We start from the raw sequence: 25,555 nt of genomic DNA, 5'->3' as shown, positions 1-25,555 counted from the left end.
CAACGCCCGGCTATGTTTTTGTTGCAGTTTGGCCAGGGCTGGGTTTGAACCCGCCACCCTCGGCATATGGGGCCAGTGCCCTACTCACTGAGCCACAGGCACCGCCTCCTCCACTTTTTTTCTTAAGTTCACCCTATAGGGGGCAGACTATGGATCCAGATTGTCTAGTTCAAATCCCGGCTCTGCCACTAATAGCTGTATGATGTTAGACAAGCTATTTAACAGATTCTTCATCTGTGAAATGTAAATGATAAAAGCATACATTCCATCAAGCTGATGCTAAGATTTAAAGATTTAAGTTTAAAGAGTTAACGTACGTAAGGCACAATACCTGGCCCTTAGAAAGGGCTGGATAAATGTCACGAGTACCGTCACTACGTTAATCATTACCACCATAATTCACAGCTCTAGTTTCACTACACAAAGCTTTTCTTCTCCAAATACAAGAAAAGGAAACTATCAGTTTTTGCTACATGCCAGGTATGATGTTCAGCCCTTCCAACACGAAATTCATTTACCCCTCAAAACAACCCTGCAGTTGTTTAGTGTTAAATGTTGTTATTCCCGACATTACTGAAGAGGAAACTGAACCTTGAACATTCAGCAGATTCTTGGCCTTATGTGATGCTGGGATGTGGAAATAAGTCACTTGGCAAATAGTAGGCCTAGCGAACTCTAAAATTCACATTTAACTCAACTTATTTTTAATTTGCCATTGCGTACCCATGAAAGTAGGCATCATGGTACATAAAGGCAACAGAACAGCAAATCCCACGGATGAAGGGTTATGTGCCACTACTTCCCCTACTGAGCCAAGTCTTCCCTTCCCTTCAAGGCACACATAGCCTCTGACCACTAAAACAGACACCAAGCTCTCTCATCTCTTCCCTCTAAACCTTAACTTGTCTAAATAACAATTTGTAATGGATCCCATATGATTTTGTATCATTATTTATTAATTTCTTATAATTTGATTCCCCCTACCGAAGTCTCATGAGGGCTCATATATTGATCTTAAATTTCTCTTATTAAGTCCTTAGCATAGTGCTGGGTTTAAGGTTGTTTCACAGTAATATTTGCATAATAGTTTACTATTAAAACCTTGGGCGGCGCCTGTGGCTCAGTGAGTAGGGCGCTGGCCCCATATGCCGAGGGTGGCGGGTTCAAACCCAGCCCTGGCCAAACTGCAACAAAAACATAGCCGGGCGTTGTGGCAGGCGCCTGTGGTCCCAGCTGCTCGGGAGGCTGAGGCAAGAGAATCACGTAAGCCCAAGAGTTAGAGGTTGCTGTGAGCCGTGTGAGGCCACGGCACTCTACCCGAGGGCGGTACAGTGAGACTCTGTCTCTACAAAAAAAAAAAAAAAAACCCTATAAAGGCATGCCAGAATAACAATGCCTATTGTTTATTCAGTAAATCTACAATGCAGCAGACACTGTGTTAGATCTTGAAGCAGATTTGGAATGTAAGATACTTCCCTGTATCAAGCCTTACAAGTTCACTGTGGATTAGAGAAAACTACAGGTAATCAGATAATTAAAATATAGTAAGATAAATGCTATGACAAATAAAATTCTCAAGACCCCTGTACTCAGAATTTATAACCTAGGATTTCCTGGGAATGCGGTTCTTGAGTGGTTCTGACAAATAAATAAGAATTCACTCTGTGAGGGACTTTACCTAACAATTGCAATCAGCGTAACCTGGCTTATTATACCCTCAATGAATCCCCAACAATAAAAAAAAAGAAAAAAAGAATTCACTCTGTAAGAAGAAACAGGAGGGGCTCGGCACCCGGAGCTCAGTGAGTAAAGCACCGGCCACACACACCAAGCTGGTGGGTTCAAGCCCAGCCTGGACCTGCTAAACAACAATGACAACGGCAACCAGAAAAATAGCCAGGCGATGTGGTGGGTACCTGTAATCCCACCAATTTAGGAGGCTGAGGCAAGAGAACTGCTTAAGCCCAAGAACTGGAGGTTGCTGTGAGCTGTCACGTCACTGCACTCTACATAGAGCAACATAATGAGACTGTCTCAAAAAGAAAAACAAAACAAAAAAACAGAAAGGCTTTCCACAAAAGGGGCAGCACTAAGTCCAAAAAAGCCCTGGAGATACTAAAGATAATCACCCATTCAAAGAACAGCAAGGAATGGCGTGTGGCTGGAATGCGTACATGTAAATGAGAAGCCACAGAGATAAGCAGGGACACTAGTGCAGGATAGGAAGGGTGTCAAACGCCAGGCCAAGGCTGTTAGTTTAGTTCATTTGGTCATCAAGAATAATGGATGCTCCCTGTGGCTCAGTCGGTAAGGCGCCGGCCCCATATACCGAGGGTGGCGGGTTCAGACCCAGCCCGGGCCAAACTGCAACCAAAAAAAAAATAGCCGGGCGTTGTGGCGGGCACCTGTAGTCCCAGCTACTTGGGAGGCTGAGGCAAGAGAATCGCTTAAGCCCAGGAGTTGGAGGTTGCTGTGAGCTGTGTGAGGCCACGGCACTCTACCGAGGGCCATAAAGTGAGACTCTGTCTCTACAAAAAAAAAAAAGGAATAATGGATGCTCCAATGATGCCATCAGTTAATGCCGGATACTTAGAAAACTGTATTGTGGCTTACTATATGCCAAGTCCTGTGAACACAAAGTCAATAAGACATAGTCTTTCAAAAAAAAAAAAAAGGACATAGTCTTTCGAGAAACTTAAAGTAGGCTCAGCGCCTGTAGCTCAAGCGGCTAGGGCACCAGCCACATACACCAGAGCTGGCAGGCTCGAATCCAGCTCGGCCCGCCAAAGAACAATGACAACTACAACCAAAAAATAGCTGGGTGTTGTGGCGAGCACCTGTAGTCCCAGCGACTTGGAGAGAACCACTTAAGCCCAAGAGTTGTGAAGCCATGCACAGCACTCTACCCAGGGCGACAGCTTGAAACTGTCTCAAAAAAAAAAAAACAAACTTAAAGTAACAGGGCACAGGCAAGTGAAACAACTGTAATACAGCACAAGTTTAAGTGCAAAGATATGTGCATGTTTAAGATGCAGGTATGACTCAGAGGAGGAAGTGCATCTGGAGAAAAGAAGCATGGTCAGGAAAGGCCTCATAGAAGAGAAGACTCTTGAACTAGGTCATGGGAGACAAAATAGGATTTCATAAGGCTCGATAATAACAGCAACAGAAAACACTTGTGTGGTATTTAGTACATGCCAGGCTGCTTTCCAAGCACTTTACATATATTGATACTTTTTTTTTCTTGGGGATAGAGTCTCGCTATATCACCTTCAGTAGAGTGCTGTAGAGTCACAGCTCACGGCAACCCCAAACTTTTGGGCTTAAGCAATACTCCTGCCTCAGCCTCCCAAGTAGCTGGGACCACAGGCACCCACCACAACGCTCAGATATTTACAGAGCATTTTTTTTTTTTTTTTGAGATGAGGTCTTGCTCCGGCTCAGGCTGGTTTCAAACTCATGAGCTCAGGTGATCCACCCACCTTGGCCTCCCAGAGTGCTAGGATTACAGATGTGAGCCACCGTGACCAGCCTATTGACTCATTCAAACCCGTATTAAATAGATGAAGACAGAGAGATTAATTTGCCCAAGTTCACAAAGGTAGTAAGTGGCAGAGCTGGAATTTTAGCCTAGGCAGCTTGGCTCTAGAATCTGTTATTACACTGCCTCGAGGACAACAGGTTAAGGGCAATAAATGGAAAGGCACAGGGGTGTGAAAGAGAACATCTCTGGGAAATTTAAAATAGTTGACATTGGATGGAATGTAGATAATATGAGCAGCAGGGGACTGGACAGGCAGGTGTCAGTCAGTTCATGGAAGGCCTTGGGCGCCATGTAAAGAAATGTAGTCTTTATCAGTCGGTAAGGAGAAATTACAGAAAGATTAGGCAGGGTAGATTTTCTTTTCTGTTTTAGGCATATTTCTCCAACATAAGAGGGGAGGGGAGACTGATACCATGGGCAGGGAAACAAGTTAGTAGACTACAGCACTGCTCTATGTGAGAAGTAATAAGATCTTGAATTCAAAGGGGGAAATGAGCAAGTAAGAAGCATTTTTAGGAAGGTGAATTGAAAACTGTATATAAGAGACAAAGAATTAAGGATAGTTCCCTACATTGTTAGTTCTAGTAACTTGGTATTGGATATAAAACCAAATATAGGAGAATAAGGAACAGGTTTAAAAGAACAGCTAAAGCATTTAAGGGAAATGTTATCCCATATGTTTGCTGTTTATTCTGATTCCATAATCTTCACATCATTTCTTTCTTTTTTTTTTTCCAACCTCAAACTCCTAGGCTCAAGCAATTCTCTTGCCTCGGCCTTCTAAGTAGCTGGGATTATAGGCATACACCATTATGCCTGGCTAATTTTTCTATTTTTAATAGAGACAGGCTCTTGCTTTGCTCAGGCTGGTCTTGAACTCCTGATCTCAAGTGATCCTCCTGCCTCAGCCTCCCAGAGTGCTAGGATTAGAAGAATGAGCCCCTGCAACTGACCCACATCACTTATTTTCATCATGACACATACTGACTCTCACATGGAGCACAAGTGAGGACACAGAGAGAAGAAGAGGCAGGTGAAGGTATATTAGAATCTGAGGCCAGGTGCAGGGGCTCACACCGGCACTTAGGGAGGCCAAGGTGGGAGGACTGCTTGAGGCCATGAGTTTGAGGCTACAGTCAGCTAAGACTGGGTCACTGCATTGCAGCCTGGACAACAGAGTGAGACCCTATCTCTTAATAAAAACCACAACGTTGTAGGCCAGGCACAGTGGCTCATGCCTGTAATCCTAGCATTTGGGAGGCCAAGGCAAGAGGATTGCCTGAGCCAGAGTGAGACCTTGTCTCTAAAAAAAAAAAAAAAAATAGCTGGGCGTTGTGGTGGGCGCCTGTAGTCCCAGCTACTTGGCAGGCTGAAGCAAGAGAATCACTTAAGCCTATGAGTTTGAGGTTGCTGTGAGCTATCATGCCACAGCACTCTACCAAGGGTGACAAAGTAAGACCATGTCTCAAAAAAAAAAAAAAAATAGGGTGGCACTTGTGGCTCAAAGAAGTAGGGTGCTAGCCCCATATGCCGGAGGTGGCAGGTTCAAACCCAGCCCTCGGCCAAAAACTGCAAAAATAAATAAATAAATAAAAACTACAACAACAAATCTGGGTGTTTGTAGGTGAGGCAGGTGTACGTATAAATCAATTGTTCCTCTCCACCTTCTTCTTCCACTCCTGTATACAATTAATCCTGAATATTCTGACAAAGCAGAATGTATTCTATGAAGTCACAGAGCTGCAAGACTAGGAGACACTTTAAAGATCATCTAGTGTTCAGCAGGTCTCAACCAGAGGCTACCTGGAAATATTTGTGGGCATTTTTGGTTATCACAGCCGGAGGTGCTATTGGCAGCTAGTGCCTGAGAGTCAGGGATGCTGAGCATCCTGTTAACTCACAGAAGAGCACCAAAGAATTAATTATCTTGCCCCCCTGCACCCCCAACAACGCCCCCTTGAAGAATCACGAATATAATTCAACCTCCACAGGGACTGCTTTACTAAATGTCAGCTGGTTGCCAAGCGGGGCCTGGAACTCAGGGCTTCTGTTTATACTCCCCTTGGTTGCTTTCCAATATGGATCTGGAAAGCCTGTGGGGCATCTAGAAAAGGAGCTGGCCTTAGTACTCAGGACGGAGTCAAGTACTCAGAATGCTGCCTTGCTGTCATAGTCCTTCATACATATTCGCTAGCCTGACATCTCCCTCTCACCTTCAGAAATTTAGATTGAAGGCTCAGCCCCTGTAGCTCAGTGGTTAAGGCGCCGGCCACATACACGGAGGCTGGTGGGTTCGAACCCAGCCCAGGCCTACTAAACAACAATGACAACTGCAACAAAAAAATAGCCAGGCTTTGTGGCAGGTGCCTACAGTCCCAGCTACTCGGGAGGCTGAGGCAAGAGACTCGCTTAAGCCCAAGAGTTTGAGGTTGCTGTGATGTCACGGCACTCTACCAAGGGTGACATAGTGAGACTCTGTCTCAGAAAACAAAAAAATTTAGATTGGAGATGCAGGTTTGGCAGTTGCCATTATAGAAAGCCTTAGGATGGATAAAGTCACCCTGGCCAAATACATAAAATATGACTGAGTTCTCAGGAGCAAAAACAGGAATCTAGTGGAGGAAAAGGAACCAATAAAGGAAACTGAGAAGAAGTCATAAATGTTACCTGGAGGTTTGTACTCTTGTTTTGTCTCTTCCTCCTCCTGGCCTAGCCTGGCCTGAACATTATGCTACCATGCGCAGCGTATTTCATCCAAGTGCAATAATGTAAGCTGCATCTTTTTTGTACTTCTGCTGACTTGTTTCATTTCTTTTATATAAATGTGATTTCTCAGAAGCTTAATAAACACTACTCTAGGCCTCTTCTTCACCTGAATTATTAATTTTAATTAAAATTTCAGTCCTAGCGATTAAAAAAAATGTACAAGATAAGGTAAAAGATGACAAAGGGGGCTAATTACAAGTCTGTATTGTTTGCGTGAAATAATTACTTTGGCATTTACTGGGTACCTATGTTCACTGATTCATTGTACCTACTCCTTGCATCTTTCTTGCTAACAGAAATCAGATTGGAAGTCAAGGAAGTGAAGAGTCTATTCAAACAGTACCTTTCTTAGTCTCAGTTGTAGCTGTGGGGCCATGTGATACAGAATTATCACCTATCCCTGACTAAATTTATACAGTCTCTATAGAATTGTTTTGGTAATTTAACATTCCTATCAGACAAGAACATTTTGGAAAAGAGTAATAAGCAAGGAGGTTTGTCCCGGTGCAACAGAAGTGCAGGAATTGATAAACTGAAGACTGTACAGGGTATGGGGAAAAACAGAAAGGAGTGGTCAGGTACACTTTGGGGGAGGTGGCATAGCCAGAAATAATCTATAAGTCTTCCACAATAGAATCCCTCACACCACCTTGCTACCAGACCCCTTCTCACCTTCAGAGATTCAATCGTGGCCTGCTTGTAAATCTTTCCTCCAGTATCTTTCTTCTGAGGACTATCTTGGATTCTAGGCGTTCGAATGACGAATTTGTCCATTGTTAGGGAACTTCACGTGCTTGCAGTGTGTTCTGGTCAAAAGAGGGCAGATTCTAAAACTTCACCAACACTGCTGTGATGCTAGCTCCCCAAAGTGACACAATTGGGTTATCTGCAAGAACTCTTAATTATGGGGTCTCTTGAATAGAATTTACATAAAGTGAAAAAAGTGAGGTCTTCCTAAGAACTAAACCCGTACACAATGATCGGTCTACTTTCTGAGTTAGGAGGTTTCGAGCTTCCAGAAGTGCACGCTGTAGAGCGGATTCCAATATCTGGGCCAGGTACTGAACCTGGTGACTCCTAAATACTTCTATCTTAGGATGGGCAGTTAGGATCACACTGGGCTCCATGAAGCCCTTTTAACAACTACCCCACCATCGCCGCAATCCCAAAATTGCCCTATCAACCAGCAACCAACAACCACGTCCAGACCTCAACAGGGGGAACCTCACAAAACGCCACTTCCAGAAACAACTGCTCGGTGGTCAGAGTACCCTAACCACGAATGTCACGCACTGGACCCCCAAGCAAGGAGAAACACTATCCTCCTCTGTGTCCAGCGCTCAGGAGCTCAGGTCTAATGTGAGACCCACCAAGAAAAGCAACCCTGGCAACTGCTGGGCCCCTCCAGACGGCAATCTCTGAAGCTTCCAATTCTAACCGCTAACACAGGAACTAAACAGACGATTCCTCCCGGGCAGCAGCTCCCCGGAAGAAGCTCAGCCAACCAGCCACGCACCTCTGGGCCGCAGCGAACCACACTCCCCAGCATGCACTGCGAAGGCGGCGGCCGGAAGACGCGGCTGTAGTTTTCCGAAGCCAACTTTCCCGACAGCACCGTGCGCCTCCCTCCAGCAAAGAACTACATCCCCCAGCCTGCCCCGCAAAGGGAGGTGTCAGGGGCGCGGTTCTCGCTAATACTCGCGATGGTTGCATCCACCACCTCTCGCCCGCCTAGGAGAAGTTCGTTGGCACAGAGGTGGGGCAGAAGGCGGCAGTTTCAGGCGGGTCAGGGCGGAGCTGAAGCGACGGCGGAGGCGGAAGCGGCGGCGTGCAGGGCGGGGAAGGGGGCTGGCCCCAGAAGGAGGAGGAAACCCTGAAAAGAAAACAGCAACAAGCGGAGCTGCTGTGACAGAGGGGAACAAAATGGCGGCGCCGAAGGGGAGCCTCTGGGTCAGGGCCCAACTGGGGCTCCCGCTGCTGCTGCTGCTGGTCATGGCCCTGGCCGGGGGTGCGGGAACCGCCTCGGCTGAAGCGTTTGACTCAGTCTTGGGCGATACGGCGTCTTGCCACCGGGCCTGCCAGTTGACCTACCCCTTGCACACCTACCCCAAGGTAGGGCCCATCCGAACGGGCTACGACCCTTCCCTGGCAGTCTGTCTGCGTTCCCCACACCTGTGTCTGCTCTGGGAACCTGGCAGTTGATTCTGCTGTTCAACCGCCGTCTCCCGCCCGTGTAGCTCCTGTTTTCTCCCTAGTCCTGCTTGCCCCCCGTTTCGGTTGTGATTAGCGGAAGTTTGTACTGCGCTGCCTGTGGTAGGCTTGGGGACACAAGATGAAAAAGACCTGATCCCTTTACTGGGAGCCTGCTAGGTAACAGGGGAGTTGAGCGCTCAGCGGGAAGAGGATACAGAAGATTAATGCAGGGTCCTCACCTTCAAGGAACGGAAGGGGGGATGAGTCCACAAAAGATGAATTCATACCCCATGTTTACTGAGCGCTTGTGCCTGGATCACAGTCTGTTCGGGGAGTCAGACAAGTAGACAATTCCAGTATAGTAGGAAAGTGTTAAGTCAACTCAAAGAATTGTAAGCTACCGAGGAAGGGCTTTCTGCACTGTGTGGAGATACTGTGTATAAGACTGCCACTAGGGACTGAGATGTCTTTGAGAAGAAGCAGTTAGGTTTCTGCTTTTGAAAAACAACCACTGACTGCAGAAGACAGGGATGGCGATTGGGAATAAAGAAATGACTGCCCTGAAGAGTGAGTTCACAGTTTACCGAGGAGGGTTGACCCTATCCTCACTTCCTGCCCTCCTCTGCGCAGCTGCTGCCCTTCTTTTAATTTACCCCTTCTCAAATTGTTTCTGTCAGCCTAAGAACTCGATTTTACTCTACATTTTAAATTGTTTATATATAATTTGGATATATGCCCTCCCCCACCTTGCTGTATAAGAGCTTTTGTTGATGCTGCTGCTTTTTGTTTTTCCTTCATCTCCTGTATGCAGATTGCTTAACCGTTTTAGCTAGCCTTCTGCTCTCAAACTGCAAAGTGGCTGGGAAGACAGTTCTGGTGAAGTTTACCATGTTTCATATTGTCAAGTGCTTTTAAGGCTTGTGAAATGAAAAAGTCTAAATGCTGTCACTTGCAGTAGTTCCTTGCTGGATTTAACATTGCAGGAGGATGATCCACTTAAAGGAAAAGTGTAGGAGGGGGCTTACTCTAAATTTTTTAGAGTCAGAGATTAATGTATCAATTGAGAGATAAAAGAGAAGTTCTGACTCTAGACTTAAGTCGGTGTGCACTGTCCCTAACTACATTATTTTTTTCTTTTCTAAAAATCTTGTCATTAAGGATTGTACGAGGAAACGCACTAATAATGAATTAGCTTGAAGTTGGGCTGAGACTTATTTTGTATCACACTAGCGTTTGTTTCCTTTTTGGAGACACATAGCAAATTTGTAGTATGAACCAGAATGTTGGGAGAATAATTAAATAATTTGAAGGATATACATTCATGGGACCTTTAGCTACTTTTATAATATCTACTGTTTAACAATTGATGCGATAGTATAAATAATTTTTACTCATTGAAGCTGTTCTCACCAGAAACTATAAACCATATTGTTCCCGATGGACTTAAAATATACTGACTATCTATAATTTGTTAGCGAGTGTGGTGGAGGATTTATCCTACCAGTATCCCTAATTCTCACAGCAACCCTGCAAAGTAGGATTTTACAGTCAAGGAAAATGAAGCTCTGAAAGGTTAAGTGACTTGCCTAAGGTCAAATAGCCAAGAAGTAGTGGAGTAGGAATTCAGTCCTAAAACTGGCTTCACTATTGCTTCCTACTAACAAAGTTGCATTAAACATATTTAATTATTTCACTGATTTCTCTTGCCTTTCTGGATTATTTATTGTGCTTTGTGCTTCAGGAAAAACCAGTATTGGGTGGCGCCTGTGGCTCAGTGAGTAGGGCGCCAACCCCATATACCGAGGGTGGTGGGTTCAAACCCGGCCCCAGCCAAACTGCACCAAAAAAAATAGTCGGACCTTGTGGTGGGTGCCTGCAGTCCTAGCTACTCGGGAGGCTGAGGCAAGAGAATCGGCTAGCCCAAGAGCTGGAAGTTGCTGTGAGCTGTGACGCAACAGTACTCTACCAAGGGTGACAAAGTGAAATTCTGTCTCTAAAAAAAACTCCCAGTATGTGTTGTAAGAAATTAGATGAATTTACAAGCTCACATACCTTCTCTTGGTCTGAAATTTGTAACTGGCAGATAGAAATCTCAGTTTAATGACCTTTTGAGGACTAATTTTTTCTTGCAAGAAAGTAGAATACCTATTTGTAAGTAGTCATTTTAAAATTATTGTGATTAATATATTCTTTATTTGTCCTCAGAAGTATAATTGCATAATTTGTCTTTTCAAATGGAAGAAGCATATGTCATGTTAATAACAAAGCTAAGTAGAGTCAGCCTGGTTGTTTGTTGGCTGAGAGCTCTGGAACCATACAAACCTGGGTTCCATTCCCAGTTCCACTATTACTATCTGTGTATCCTTGCTGATCACTTAACTTCTCATAATTTCATTTTTATCACCTGTAAAAAAAAAAAAAGCCTCAGGCCTTGGAGAGGTAGGGTGAGGATTAAAGATAATTGTGTGACGTTCTTAGCACGGTGCCTAGTACACAGTGACAGATACTTATTTCATCTGTTTTATAAAACTAGTTTGGTGAGTACAGTATTAATAGTGCTGAATAATGAGAGAATAGTTAGTTTGACTTAGCTCAGGATGAGAAAAATGCATATACAAGCTGTAGCAACTGAGTTCTCAAACTCATCCTAGAAAAAGTGCTACATATCTCATTGTTGAATATCACTGTGGTCACCTTTGAAGTGCTCCTTTTGGAAAGCACTTCACCAGCAACACCAGTGCCTACTCCACCCAGTGCACCAACACCAGTGCCTAGTCCACCCAGTGCACCAACACCAGAGCCTAGTCCACCCAGTGCACCAACACCAGAGCCTAGTCCACCCAGTGCACCAACACCAGAGCCTAGTCCACCCTTCAAAGCAATTTTAGAACTCCTTTTTTTTGTAGAGACAGAGTCTCACTTTATGGCCCTCGGTAGAGTGCCGTGGCCTCACACAGCTCACAGCAACCTCCAACTCCTGGGCTTAAGCGATTCTCTTGCCTCAGCCTCCCAAGTAGCTGGGACTACAGGCGCCCGCCACAATGCCCAGCTATTTTTTGGTTGCAGTTCAGCCAGGGCTGGGTTTGAACCTGCCACCCTCGGTATATGGGGCCGGCGCCTTACCGACTGAGCCACAGGCGCCGCCCAGAACTCCTTTTTATTTTCTACTTCTTTTTTTAGTAGAAATGAGGTCTCTCTCATGCTCAGGTTGGTCTCAAACTGCCGAGCACAAGCAATCCGCCCGCCTTGGCCTCTCAGAGTGCTGGGATTATAGGCGTGAGCCACCACACCTGGCCTAATTTTGGAACTCTTTCTGTAGTGACTGTGAGAGCTGATAGTTGTATGAGGTCTGATAGTTAAATTCGCAAACTTGCCACTGTGCACTTAGGTTGGCAGCACTGTACAGACAACTCAGTAAGGTTTCCGTGTCTCACAGGTCTGTTGGTGTCAGTGTGTAGTGGTGTCTTACTGAGTGGCATTCATCACTGTTGCATGTTTTTGTGTGCTGTATGACAACAGCTCTGATGGCCAGTCCAGAAAAAGAGTTCCAAAATTGCTTTGAAGGGTAGACTAGGTGCTGGTGTCAGCACATAGCTTCCCAAGGAGAGTACTTCAGAGGGGACCATAGTGATATTCACCAATGAAGCATGTAGCACTTTTTCTAGAATGAGTTTGTGGACTTAATTGTCAGACCTTTTATAAAAGCTATAGATGGTATCATTGAGGGACCTTCTAATTATGAACTTAGCTGGTATTCAGCATTGTGGGGAGCACCATTTATTTCTTTGTGCCTTAAAGGAGAGATAAATTTTATATAAGCTTCCAGTCACTAGGGATGTATAGGGCATGAAGTATTGGAATAGAGAAGATGAAATACTTAGAATAAGGATTTGATTCTTAATAGCTACCAAGTGTGTGACTACTCTCTGCCAGGTATTGCTTAATATGTTAGTGTTACCACAGTGTCTGCCACATAGTGGATGCTTATTAAATATTTTGTGAATGTTATACCTAGTTACTAAATAGTATAGCATAATAGTAATACTATTGTAATACTCCTAATAGTCAAGAATTGACATCAGTCTTGCATTGGCTTACGCCTGTAATGGCAGCACTTTGGGAGGTCGAGGTGGGAGGTTTGCTTGAGGCCAGGAGTTTGAGACCAGTCTCTACAGGAAAGAAAAAAAAGAGAGTTAAAAACAGGAAAAAAGAGACAATTTTCCTTTTAAAAACAGGAAAAAAGAGACAAAAAAGAAAAAGAAAAGAAAAAATTAGCTAGGCAGGGGATGTGTACCTGTTAATCCCAGGTATTTAGGAGGATAAGGTAGGAGGATCACTTGAGCCCATTTAGTACTGTCCTCATTTATAAGTGTGGAATCAGAGGTTAAGTAACTTGGCCAGGGTTGTACAGAGTAAGGCTGATTCCTGAACCTAGGTTCTTTTCACTATGCCTTATGGTTTTCTGAAGTTGGTACTGGATGACTTACTAAGTTTGCTTAACAAAAGAAAGCGTGGGCAGCGCCTGTAGCTCAGTTGGTAAGGCGCCAGCCCCATATACCGAGGGTGACGGGTTCAAACCCGGCCCCAGCCAAACTGCAACCAAAAAAAAAAAAAATAGTCGGGCGTTGTGGCAGGCACCTGTAGTCCCAGCTACTCGGGAGGCTGAGGCAAGAGAATGGCTTAAGCCCAGCAGTTGGAGGTTGCTGTGAGCTGTGTGAGGCCACGGCACTCTACTGAGGGCCATAAAGTGAGACTCTGTCTCTACAAAAAAAAAAAGAAAGAAAGCGTACCAGAAAGTGGCATATGGTATACCTCATGGTAATGAGGCCATGCTTTCTCTGTGCAATGTAAGGAAATCTGTGGTGATCCAAAGACATGAAAGAATTTTCACTGTTTTACAAAGCTTGCAAAAGCTACTCAGTGTGACATTTATCTTAAATTGTTAATTCTTTTTTCAATTTCACCTTAACAATAAATGCAGCTAAAACTGAGGTCCAAAAATGGGCTATCTTCACAGTTGTTTAATAAAGCTTATTTAATATTTGTCTGCAGCCATCTCTTAATGGATTGTTGCTGCTGCATAAATTTTACTAATCCTTCTACTAGAAAGAAATGCAAACCTTTGTATTCCATTGGATGCTACTGGTATATGCACATGCTGTTTCCTTATTAGGTGCCTGCCAGTTAGTACACAGTGGATCACACAGTAAGTTGAGGGGGCTCTCCCATATGCACTAGTTTGTTTCAAATACTGTCTGTGTTCTATTAAAGAAAAGCCCATTGAAGACATTTTTATTAGTTTTATTAAGCAGTTAATATTTTCCAGTAATGAATTACAGAGGGTGTCAAAAAATGTATACACATTTTAAGAAAAAACTGTATTAAAATTGTAATACTCAATATATACACATAACAAAAGATGAATACAAGTCACATTTGAGTTCTTTGAAGTGGGGAGTCATGGAAGGGCTACACTTGGGGATCTGGAGGGCTACAGGTGGCCTTAAGGCTGCAGGTTCCACACCCCCTTAGGCTATCTTCCCCAATTTTTCCAGAGCTCCAGAGGTTTTGAGATAATAGCTCTTAACCTCCTTTTTGATGGAAAACCCTGAGATTTAGATAGGTAAAATACTTGTGCATTCACTGACCTAAAAGTTTTGATCCAGGTCTGACTGCAGTAGCCTTTCTCATATGTCACACTATTGGCTCTTATTTTCAGCTAAATTAAGCAAGCCAAGTTTTTAAAAAATACCTTTTGTGTAAATATTTTTATGGATGTACACCTCATTTTGTCAGGGCCCTTGTGTTACCATTTGCCATGTGAAACTAGTCATGATCCTTTTCCTGATAAGCCTGATGATTTATCTCACTGTTTATTTTATTTTCAATTTTACCCCCACAACTTTTAACAAAGAATATGGAAAAGGGGTGGTATTTTGACCAACCTGGCTTTTTTTTTTTTACTATCACTTTCAAAATAAGAAATTAAAACCTCTTTATGTGGCAAAAATCTTGAGTAATTACCTGGCTCCTATCATTTTTTTCTTTTAGTTATAAAACTAATTGGATGACTTATAATAAACTCTACTAAATGTACTTTCTTGTTGACCTCTTTTTCCCTGAGAGAAAAATACTATTTTTTGGTAATCTTCCCTGTTCTTGAACTCCCTAGGAAGAGGAGTTATACGCATGTCAGAGAGGTTGCAGGCTGTTTTCAATTTGTCAGTTTGTGGATGATGGAATTGATTTAAATCGGACCAAATTGGAATGTGAATCTGGTAAGATGCTATGCTAACATCAGCTGAACGTAAAGTAACATGGGTGTTTTCTTTGAGTTGTGTTTATACTGCTTACATATTTTCTTTAGAAAAGTGACAAATGTACTGTTTAAACTAGTCATCTAATATACTGTAATTATCATGAATTGAGAGTTTTAGTAGCTGCTGTTAGAAATTTCATGGGCTCTAAATTTTGTCATTTTGTTTAAGCAATATTAATTTTATTCTATAGATATGACACCTTTGTTTAACCAAGCATTCCACTTAGACAAAAGCAATAGTAATTACCCTACTTGTAATTCATCACTACCTTTTCACAGACAGTGTAATTTTCCTAAACCTTTCAATCATAGGTTAGTTGGCTTAGCTCCACGTTTTTTACTGAATGAGGCCTTTGACTCAGTATTTAGCAGTGTATTCTTTGTTGGTCATGCTGTTAAAAGAAGTAACCAGAGGTTTTGTCGCCTGTTAAACCACTCTTACCTTGTGCTGGAAGACATGTGCTTAATAAAAGAAACCTGTAATCAGGACACAATTGACACATTTAACTTTTTAAAGAATCGTCTCCATTCACTATACTTTATTCTGTGTAGAAAGAGACACCTTTTTGCCATGACTTACATCTGGTCTTCTGTGAAATTATAACCTTCTTTTTATGGCTCAGTCTCCTGACAGTTTATCTTTATATTATGCTTAATGCTGTTTTAGTTTATTATCTAACACCTCTGAGAAGTGTATTACAAATGCTGGATTGAGTTGGGAAGTGAATCGTTAGCGTGATGTGTTATATCACGAGAAAGAAGTAGCTTTAATGAACTAAACAAAGAGAAGTATATTATTTCAACTTTAAAATCATTTCAAATTTAAAATCATTTGCTATAGAACATCAGTTTTCTTAGAATTTAGGGTGTTAAACTGATTATGTTTTTTACTTTTTTCTTGCCACATGAATACACTTGCTTCTCAACTAAGTGATTCGCTTTTTAACAGTAATACTGTTTTACATTTGCGTAAATCACTGAAATACATTATTTCATTCATCCCCATGCAGTAGGTGGTAGTATTTCCGTTTTAGACAAGTAGAAATCAGTAGCCAGAGGTTAAACAGCTCAACTCAGGTCACATACACAGCTAACAAATAATGGACTTTCAGGGGCATCTTCAGAATGCCAGTCAGTCTTTTTCCACTACACACACCTTAGCTATGAGGATCGCCTTATTTTAATGTCATTAGAAAACTAGAGCCTAGATGTGCAATTAATAGGTTTATACCTGAAACATTTGACTTGTGAGAAAGAGACTGTATGGAGTGCTATTAAAATAATTACCAACTTTGGAAATTTGTATCGATAAAATGATTTTAAGTATAAAAAATTTATTTGTAAAATGTTAAACCTCTTTCATTTCTATCATTCCCCTTTCTTTTTCTCTCTGTTTCTTTTTAGTAATTTGTCTATTTTTCTCTTACAGCATGTACAGAAGCATACTCCCAATCTGATGAGCAATATGCTTGCCATCTTGGTTGCCAGAATCAGCTGCCATTTGCTGAATTGAGACAAGAACAAGTAAGAAATAATATTGCCTTTCAAAATTGCCTGTTCATATTCATTGACTTGTATTGCTTGAAGTATTTATCACCCACTTGATCCTATTTTAGTGTTATATTTTCAGTAAACAAAATTACGTTTGCAAATACAAGTTGATTGAATACTTTTATATAATATTTTATGTTAAAAATTATTTTTATATTCATAATCTCATTATATTTTTCTCACAAGTAAAAATATTATTCCCATTTTACATAGGAAAAAACAGGCTCAGAATTTGTATTTCAGAGTCGTTTTCTTCCATCTCAACTGGTATTGCCTTAACTCACATCATCATTTCTTATCTGTATTACTAAAATAATTTTCAAAGTGATTTTATGCCTTAACCCTTTGTAGTCTATGCTGACTCTGTGTCCATTTTTTTTCTTAAATTGACATCTCATGCCATTCTCCTATCCTATATAATTCAGTAGCTCCCAATTACGTGTAATTTTTTTTTTTTTTTGAGACAGAGTCTCACTTGATCACCCTTGGTAGAGTGCCGTGGTGTCACAGCTCACAGCAACCCCAACTCTTGTGTTCAAGTGATCCTCTGGCCTCAGCCTCCCAAGTAGCTGGAATTATAGGCGCTCGCCACAACGCCTGGCCATTTTTTAGAGACAGGGTCTTGGTCTGGCTTAGGCTGGTCTCAAACCTGTGAGCTCAAAACAATCCACCTGCCTTGGCCTCCCAAGTGCTGGGATTACAGGCATGAGCCACCGCGCCATTAATTATGTTTAGTTTTAAGACTAAACTGCTTATCACAGCCTTGCTTCTGATTACCTCTCCAGTGTCATCTCTTAAAACTCTCTACTTCTCATACTCTATACTCCAAAGATATTGGGAAATTTTTCTTAATTTTATTAAATTTTGCATAAGAAATATGGTCACATGGCACAAAACTCAAAAGATAAAAAGAATATACATATAGTGAAAAGTCTCCTACCTCCTGTGACCCTTAGCCACTCAGTTTTCCTTCATTACTGTAGCCAAGCTCACCAGTACAGAAGTATTTTAGGCATATGCAAGGAAGGATATGCATATATATTTTTTGTAAATATAAGTATACATAAAGAGCTACTCATTTTTTTCACTACATAATATTCCAAATAGATGTATTTTAATTTATTTAGGCAGTCCCTTATTTGTGAACAGATAGCTTGTTTCTAATCTTTTTCATTTATAAATGATGTATATTTTGCACATTTGTGGGTATACCTACAGAATAAAATCATAGAAATAGAATTGCGGAGTTAAGAGGTACATGCATTTTTAAATTTTATTTTATTTCATTTTACTTAGAGATGGCATCTCACTATGTTGCCCAGGCCTAAGTTCAAGCAATCCTCCCACCTCAGCCTCCTAAATAGCTGGGACTACATGCCCTTCCGTGCCTGGCAATATATGCATTTTTAATTTTGAGAAATGGAGTAAAATTGCCCTTCGTGGAATTTGTACCATTTTTTTAAAATTGAGATATAATTCATATACTAAAATATTCATCTAAGTATACAATGAAATGCTTTTTAGTATATTCACTAAGTTTTCAGCCGTCATCACCATCTAATTCCAGAATGTTTTCATCACCCCAGAAAGAAATGCCATACCCATTAGTAATCACTCTCCTTTTCTCCTCCCATAACCCCCTGGTAATGTACTACTTTTATTATAGTTTTAATTTGTGTTTCTAGTATTATAAGTAATATTACACATATTTTCAAATGCTAAGTTTGAACATTTCAAATGTCTTAAGTTCCTTTTCTCTTAATTGTATACATACTAAGCAGTTCTTAATTTTTATAATATGACACTATTTCATTGCTTCTGTTTCTTCTACTCTCCACCTGCCTAGTGAATCCTGACACCAGCTAGTGTCATTTCATTTTTGAAACCTTCTTAACTCCATCATTCCAGTTGGGTTAGGTACCTTTCCTTATATACATATATCACCCTGTGTCACCCTTTGTTTAACCCCTGTCCTATATAGATTATGCAGATTAAACACAGGTATACATTATGAAATAAAATGCACATGGTCCCTGATCTCTTTAAATTTATAATTGTAGGCTTACTCAGTGAATTAATTCTGAATACATATCTTCTGATGCTAAAGACTCTCTGATACCCTGTGATGCCTTTATAGAGGAACCAAAGTGAGCCATAGAGTTCAGCAAATGGGATTCCACATTTGTGCTCTATAGAGGGGTCCAGTGCTGTGTCTGAATTGGAGGGAAGGGTGGCACCTGTGGCCTCAGTGAGTAGGGCACTGGCCCCATATACTGAGGGTGGTGGGTTCGAACCCAGCCTCAGCCAAACTGCAACAAAAAATAGCTAGGTGTTGTGGCTGGCACCTATAGTCCCAGCTACTTGGGAGGCTGAGGCAAGAGAATCGCCTAAGCCCAGGAGTTGGAGGTTGTTGTGAGCTGTGACTCCATGGCACTCTACCAAGGGCAACAAAGTGAGACTCTGTCTCTAAAAGAAAAAAAAAAACAAAACTGGAGGGGAGATGATACCAATTAATGTTAAAATCTTATCAGTAGCATGTAATGGATGGTGTGAGCATTCTAAACTACACCAACTTGAGTAAAAACACTTAGCTGTACTATGTAAATACTTGTATAAAGGATGTTTCTGGCATCAAAAAAAAAAAAAAAAAAAATTAGAAGAGAGAGTCCAGAAATATACCCACACAAATACAGCCAACTGATCTTTGACAAAGGAGCCCAGACAATTTAATAGGAAAAAGAAAAAGGATAGTCTTTTAACAAACGGTGCTGGACCAAGTGGACTACCTCATGCAAAAAAGTAAATCCAAACACAGATCTTATACCTTTTACAAAAATTAACTCAAAATGGATCATAAACATAAATATGAAGTTCAAAACTATAAAACTCCTAGAAGAGAACATAGGAGAAAATCTAGGTAATTTGGGGTTTGCTGATGACTTTTTAGTTACAACACCAATGGTGTAAAACTCATGAAAGATGAAATTGACAAGCTGGACTTCATTAAAATTTGAAACTTCTACTCTGTGAAAGACCCTGTTAAGATGATGAAAAGGTAAGCTACAGACTGGGAAAAAAACGTGGCAAAACACCCACCTAGCAGTAAAGGACTGTGATCCAAAATACGCAAAGAACTATTAAAATGTAACAATAAGACAACCCAATGTTTCTAATAGGCAAAAATGTCTGAACACCAAAGATGATAAACACAAAGCTAATAAACACCTGAAAAGATGCTAAACATCATCTATCACTAGGGAATCACAAACTAAAACAACAATGAAATGCCACTACACACTTATTAGAATGGCTAAAATGCTAAATGCTGACCACACGGAAGGCTGCTGAGGATGTGGACCAGCAGGAACACAGAACGGTACGTTCACTGTGGAACACAGTTGGACGGTTTCTTATAAAGCTAAACATAGTCTTACCACAGGGTCCAACAAACGCACTCGTAAGCATTTACCCAAGTGATATGAAAACTTAGGTCCACACAAGCTCCTGCACATGAATGTTTGTAGTAACTTTATTCATAATTATCAAAAATTGGAAACAACCAAGACATTTTTTGATCAGTGAATGGATAAACAGTGGAATATTATTTAGCAATGAACAGCAATGAGCTATCAAGCCACAAAAAGATACGGAGGAACTTAGAGTGCATATTTTTAAAGCCTATATACTATATGATTCCAACTGTATGACATTCTGGAAAAGGCAAACTTATAGAGATGGTAAAATGATCAGTGGTGGCCGGGGACTAGGGAAGAGGGCAGGAAGAATGAACACGGGAGCACAGAGGATTTTTAGGACAGTGTAACTATTCTGTATGACACTGTAACGGTGGATACGTGACATTACACATTTGTCAAAACCCATGTAATACACAACAACACAAAGAATGAACCCTAAGGTGAACGATGGGCTTCTGTTAATAATAATGTATCAGTACCTGTTCATTGACTGCAAAAAGGTAGGGGAAGAGTGGATTATGGAACATATTTAATACCCCAAGTTTATAGCACTAAACAGACTTTTTTAGCATGCCATTTTATACAAAAGATTGCATTTTTGTAAAATATGTCTAAATTGCTTCACAGTATATGTCCAAATACTGAAACCTGTGTTCATTTGTCTAAAATAATATTATTCTTTGTTCAAGATAAAAAAAAAAAAAAAAATCTTATCAGTAGCTTACTGCTTATATTCAGCCTGTAGAATTCCCCCTCAGCCTACCTGTTATTAGATGTCTACCATTATATGCATGTATTCTTTTGGTTGATTTTTTTACCTTCCTCTTTTCCATTGATGTTCATTGTAGCATGATTTATTCTCCATGAAGGCATTAAAATTGAGAATGGTGTGATTTGTCCCTTCCCATTCTGCCTCTTGAGACATTCTAGTCCTTATTTAATTGTATCTTAAGAGTCTCCACCAGCCGGGCGTTGTGTCGGGCGCCTGTAATCCCAGCTGCTCGGGAGGCTGAGGCAGGAGAATCACGGAAGCCCAAGAGCTAGAGAGGTTGCTGTGAGTCCTGTGACATCATGGCACTCTACTGAAGGCGGTAAAGTGAGACTGTGTCTCTACAAAAAAAAAAAAAAAGTCTCCACCTTAGGCCAGACGCAGTGGCTCATGCCTGTAATCTTAGCACTCTGGGAGGTGGAAGTGGGTGGATTGCTTGAGCTCACACATTTGAGACCAGCCTGAGCAAGAGCTAGACTCTGTTTCTAAAAATAGCTGGGCATTGTGGCTGGTGCCTGTAGTCCCAACTACTTGGGAGGGTGAGGCAAGAGAATTGCTTGAGCCCAGGAGTCTGAGGTTGCTGTGAGCCAGCGCACTCTACCTAGGGTGACAAAATGAGACTGTCTAAAAAAAAAGAGTCCCCACATTTTTGGACTTAATTCAAAAGCCTGTTATTCTGATAGAGGTTATAAGTGTGTTTGGTGGCGAATTATAGTAGCCTGGGATTTTAAATTCTACTGTAGTTAATTTGCATGGATTACTAAAAATTTATTCTAATGTTGATGATTGTGGTATATTTATTTAATTGTTTATACTTTAATAAGGATTTGAGGACTCTTGATTATGTTTTTCTCTTGGATATATATGTGTAAAAAATAATATATTTCTTATGATTTTTTTTTTTTTAAGCTTATGTCCTTGATGCCAAAAATGCATCTACTCTTCCCTCTAACTCTGGTGAGGTCATTCTGGAGTGACATGGTGGATTCTGCCCAAAGCTTCATAACCTCATCCTGGACTTTTTACCTTCAAGCTGATGATGGAAAAATAGTTATATTCCAGGTGACAACTGTGCTTCATAGATTCATCTAAATACCAACAACAGTAAATGTGTATGTCTTAAATGAGTTTCTTGGCATAGAACCTTATATTCAGTCACTTACACATATTTATCATCACATAATAATTAGGTGCTTGTTTGGCCTACATGAAAACGCTTGGGATCAGGTTACAGTTTGATTATTCTTTCCTCTGCTCATTCGTTCTTATCTAACCCATTGGTTTTTATCTAACCAGAACTGAGTCTGCTAAATTTTATAGTGGTTAAATTGATAAAATGGAATTTTTAGATACAAGAGATAAGAATAATTAACATGTGTTGAATATAAATAGTGGCATATATATGGCCACATATGGATATTAGAGAAAAGTGATATGAAATTATTTTTAGTTGTTTATAGAGAAATCGTAGAAGTGTTTTGCCTAAAGAGGTAACTTCCTCCTGTCTCATCATTGACCATGTGATGTGCTAACTGCTATTCCTTGGAAGTTCCTTGTACTAGATATTATCTCAAATCTTGAAACAAATTTTTGAGATATTAGCCCTAGTTTATTGAGGAGGAAGCTGAGAGGAATGTATTTAAGGTCATGCTGTCAGTAAATAACAGAATTAGGCTTCAGACTCGGGGTACTTAACACCAAGACCCATATACTACCCTCTGGGGCTGTCTTTCTTTTAATTCAGTAATTGAATTTCTCAGATTTACCAGTCAACAAATTATGTTGTGGCATTGTCTTCCTCACAGGTAACAAAGTAAACCTTTCATTATTAGGGCTTATTGAGTGGCTTACAATATGGCTAATATGTAAGTTTTAGCACCATTGTGAGCCTTGGGTCCTGTCTGCTTAATTTGGTAATGAGTAAAAACAGGAATTTGCTCTCTTTAAATTTAGGAATAAGGTCTGTTTACCTAAAACTACTCACATCAAAGCTTAGGTTGACTCTCAGAGTGCAGCCTCATTCATTCCTGATATGGTGTGAGATTAGCTGTGTTTCTTGCTAATGTCTGTGTGAACTTGAGTATAATTGGAATGAAAAATCCTCATTCCAGAGGATCAGAACTATATAAAAGTATGGCATGTTTGTCTGTAATTTATGAATTGCTCATACTTGGGGAAGAATGGAATGTTTCAGATGAGAAAAAATAGAGATAATATGTGTTTAACCAAAAATTTTGACCATCTGCTAAACTATTCCTGATCAACTAGAATTAGAACTCTTTTTTGCAGGGTATGCTGTTTAATATAGTGTATCAGAATTTGTCCCTCTCTCCCCTTTTTTAAAAAATGTTGTCAGGAAGTTAAACTAAGTGGTTAATGGTGCCAGAAATCTGTTTCTTTGAAAGGCACTGGATCTGATGTTTAGGAAGTGCAATTAAAATATATTGTGGCTAATGTGTGTTTTTTTATGCTGTGCTTCTTGTTACTTTTTCTTAATTTAAATGTTTATAGAGATGATGGGGTATAGAACTTGTTACTGGAAAAAAAGCTTAAGAAGTGCAAATGACTTAATTGCTTTCATTATCATTTTAGTCTAAGCCAGAAATTCAGTATGCACATTTGGAGCAGGAACCTACAAATTTGAGAGAATCAACTCTAAGCAAAATGTCCTGTAAGTTTTATTTTAAGTAATTTGGATAAAAGAATTAGCAGTCAAATCTAGTTGTCGTAGGGTTGGTTGTATGTTTGTTTTTAGTAATGGAAGGTGACTAGATAATGTCTAAGATAGTGGGTCTCAAACTTTAACATGCATTAGAATTTGGAGAGCTTATTAGAACAGACAGCTGGACCCCATCTCCAAGTTAATAAATCTAGGAGAGGATCTGAAAATTTGCATTTCTAACAAGTTCCAGATTTTACTGATGCACCTGGTCTAGGGACCAGACTTTGAGAACATTTAGTATGCTTCAAAAGATGTTTTGAGTACAGAATTAATCAAGTGTTCTGGTATTTCCCAATAAATTATCCAACTATCCCAAAAGTATGAGTCCCTGTTCTATTTTTATGTACATGCTAAAAGTGAATTTTAACTTACAGAACATAAAATGTCAAGCTAAGTTAGTGCTTACTTACCTTTAAAACTTACTACTCTACTCTATCTATTTTAGATACTGATTTAATTAACCTTCTAATTATTTTGGCAGGTGGAAGAGGGTGGATAATGACAACACATAAGAACATTTTGTTTTGTTTTGTTTTGATACAGAGTCTCTCTGTCACCCCAGGTGGCGCATTGTAGCTCGCTACAACCTCTAAACTCCTAGCCTCAAGTGATCCTCCTGCCTCAGCCTCATGAGTAGTAGTGACAGGCACTTGCCAATACACCAGCCTAATTTTTCTATTTTTAGTAGAGACAGGGTCTCACTCTTGCTCAAGGTGGTCTCAAACTCCTGAAATCAAGCAATCCTCTTGCCTTGGCCACCCAGAGTGCTAGTGTAGGCATGAGCCACCATGCCTATACTAGAACTTATTTAACTTTGATGAAAATAAACCAAATTCAGGGCCACATCTAATTAAAAAGGAGACATCAGTGTCAGTAAGAATTTGAATATAAAACAGGAATCCCATAATGTGGTAGAATATCTATTTGATTTTGATGTGCCAGAGGAACTCACACACATTATAAAATGTATCACATTATATGTGCACAATTGGATATCTGCAGAATGTGTGTATCTAGAAGTAGTCACGTGAGACCTGCTTGTGAGTGTCATAAACTTACACCTTATTATTTCAGCAGATCTGCAAATGAGAAATTCACAGGCACACCGGAACTACCTTGAAGACGGAGAAAGTGATGGCTTTTTTAGGTGCCTCTCTCTGTATGTAATCCTTTTTATTATGTGTATAGAAGATAAAATCTGACTTATGTTAGAGCAATGCATTCCTTTTATTAATTTAAGATTATATTGGCAGCTCAGAAGTAAAATCTTTTTACCTTCTCCTTCCAAACTTGTACTTTTAGATATTTTTATTTGCTTAAAAGGTAATACACATGCTACTTTAATGAAACCCAAGCAGGTAACTTTTTTCACAATACAAGAGCATTCTTTCTGTTAGGATTCCTTGATTTATAGTAAGAAATGTGCTATTCTAGACATTTTTTTCCTCTAGACATTTAAATTAAATTTTAATTTAAAGTATATCTGAATGGTTTGGGAATCAGATTTTGTTCTCTTTTTTTTTTTTTTGAGACAGAGTCCCACTCTGTCGACCTGGGTAGAGTGCTGTGGCATCATCATAGCTCACAGCAACCTCAGACTCTTAGAATCAAGCAATCTCCATGCCTTAGCCTCCTGAGTAGCTGGGTACAGGAATGCAGCACAGTGCCCAGCTAATTTTTCTGTTTTTAGTAGAGACAGGTCTCACTCTTGCTCAGGCTGGTCTTGAACCCCTGAGTTCAAGCATTCCACCCATATCTCCCTCCCAGAGTACTAGGATTATAAGCATGAGCCACCATGCCTGGCCTTGGAGTCAGATTTTTATTTTTGTTTTTATCAGCATGACCAGATATGAGGCTAGAGGAGATATAGAGGACTACAGATGAAGAAGGGCTTTGTATTCTGTACTACACTAAAGAATGTCAGCTTTGTGCCAGGAGTTCTAAAGGGTGAAGGAAATGTGGGCAAGTTGGAGTAATGGGTACATTGCGCCCTCCCAGGAAAGATTATCAAACCTTCTAAGACTGAGAGGAGGGTTTTATCAGAGTGTATGTACCTCCACTCCTTCATGGGGTTTTGATATGAGCACCCCCTCACACCTTCACAAACACGCACACACACACCAAGAAAAGGAAGAAGGGAAACTCAATGGGCCATGTTACTTAGTTGATTATTATATAATCTGTCTGATATCAGGCCAGGCATTTCAGTATAGTG

General features: G+C 40.6%; 2 protein-coding genes across 4 annotated transcripts in view; one reads left to right on the top strand and one right to left on the bottom strand.

Moving 5' to 3' along the window:
• Positions 1-7,802, bottom strand: part of TCEANC2 (transcription elongation factor A N-terminal and central domain containing 2) — a 52,077-nt gene extending 44,275 nt beyond the window's left edge. The window contains exons 1-2 of one of the 2 annotated variants that reach the window (XM_053576298.1): positions 7,681-7,802; positions 6,983-7,116 (exon numbers count right to left, since the gene is read on the bottom strand). In XM_053576298.1, the coding sequence (XP_053432273.1) occupies positions 6,983-7,084 (102 nt within the window). In that variant the 5' untranslated portion in view covers positions 7,085-7,116; positions 7,681-7,802. Of the gene's footprint in view, positions 1-6,982 lie in introns of both variants that reach the window. The other variant, XM_053576299.1, reaches the window with a different exon arrangement.
• A 158-nt stretch (positions 7,803-7,960) lies between these two features.
• Positions 7,961-25,555, top strand: part of TMEM59 (transmembrane protein 59) — a 34,789-nt gene continuing 17,194 nt past the window's right edge. Inside the window, exons 1-6 of one of the 2 annotated variants that reach the window (XM_053576295.1) lie at positions 7,961-8,422; positions 14,676-14,781; positions 16,252-16,346; positions 21,528-21,680; positions 23,211-23,289; positions 24,415-24,499. In XM_053576295.1, the coding sequence (XP_053432270.1) occupies positions 8,234-8,422; positions 14,676-14,781; positions 16,252-16,346; positions 21,528-21,680; positions 23,211-23,289; positions 24,415-24,499 (707 nt within the window). In that variant the 5' untranslated portion in view covers positions 7,961-8,233. The remainder of the gene's footprint in view (positions 8,423-14,675; positions 14,782-16,251; positions 16,347-21,527; positions 21,681-23,210; positions 23,290-24,414; positions 24,500-25,555) is intronic. The other variant, XM_053576296.1, reaches the window with a different exon arrangement.

The sequence above is a fragment of the Nycticebus coucang genome, chromosome 22 (genome assembly GCF_027406575.1).
Source record: "Nycticebus coucang isolate mNycCou1 chromosome 22, mNycCou1.pri, whole genome shotgun sequence".
Classification (NCBI taxonomy): Eukaryota; Metazoa; Chordata; class Mammalia; order Primates; family Lorisidae; genus Nycticebus; species Nycticebus coucang.
This window is presented reverse-complemented; position numbering and strand designations above follow the sequence as displayed.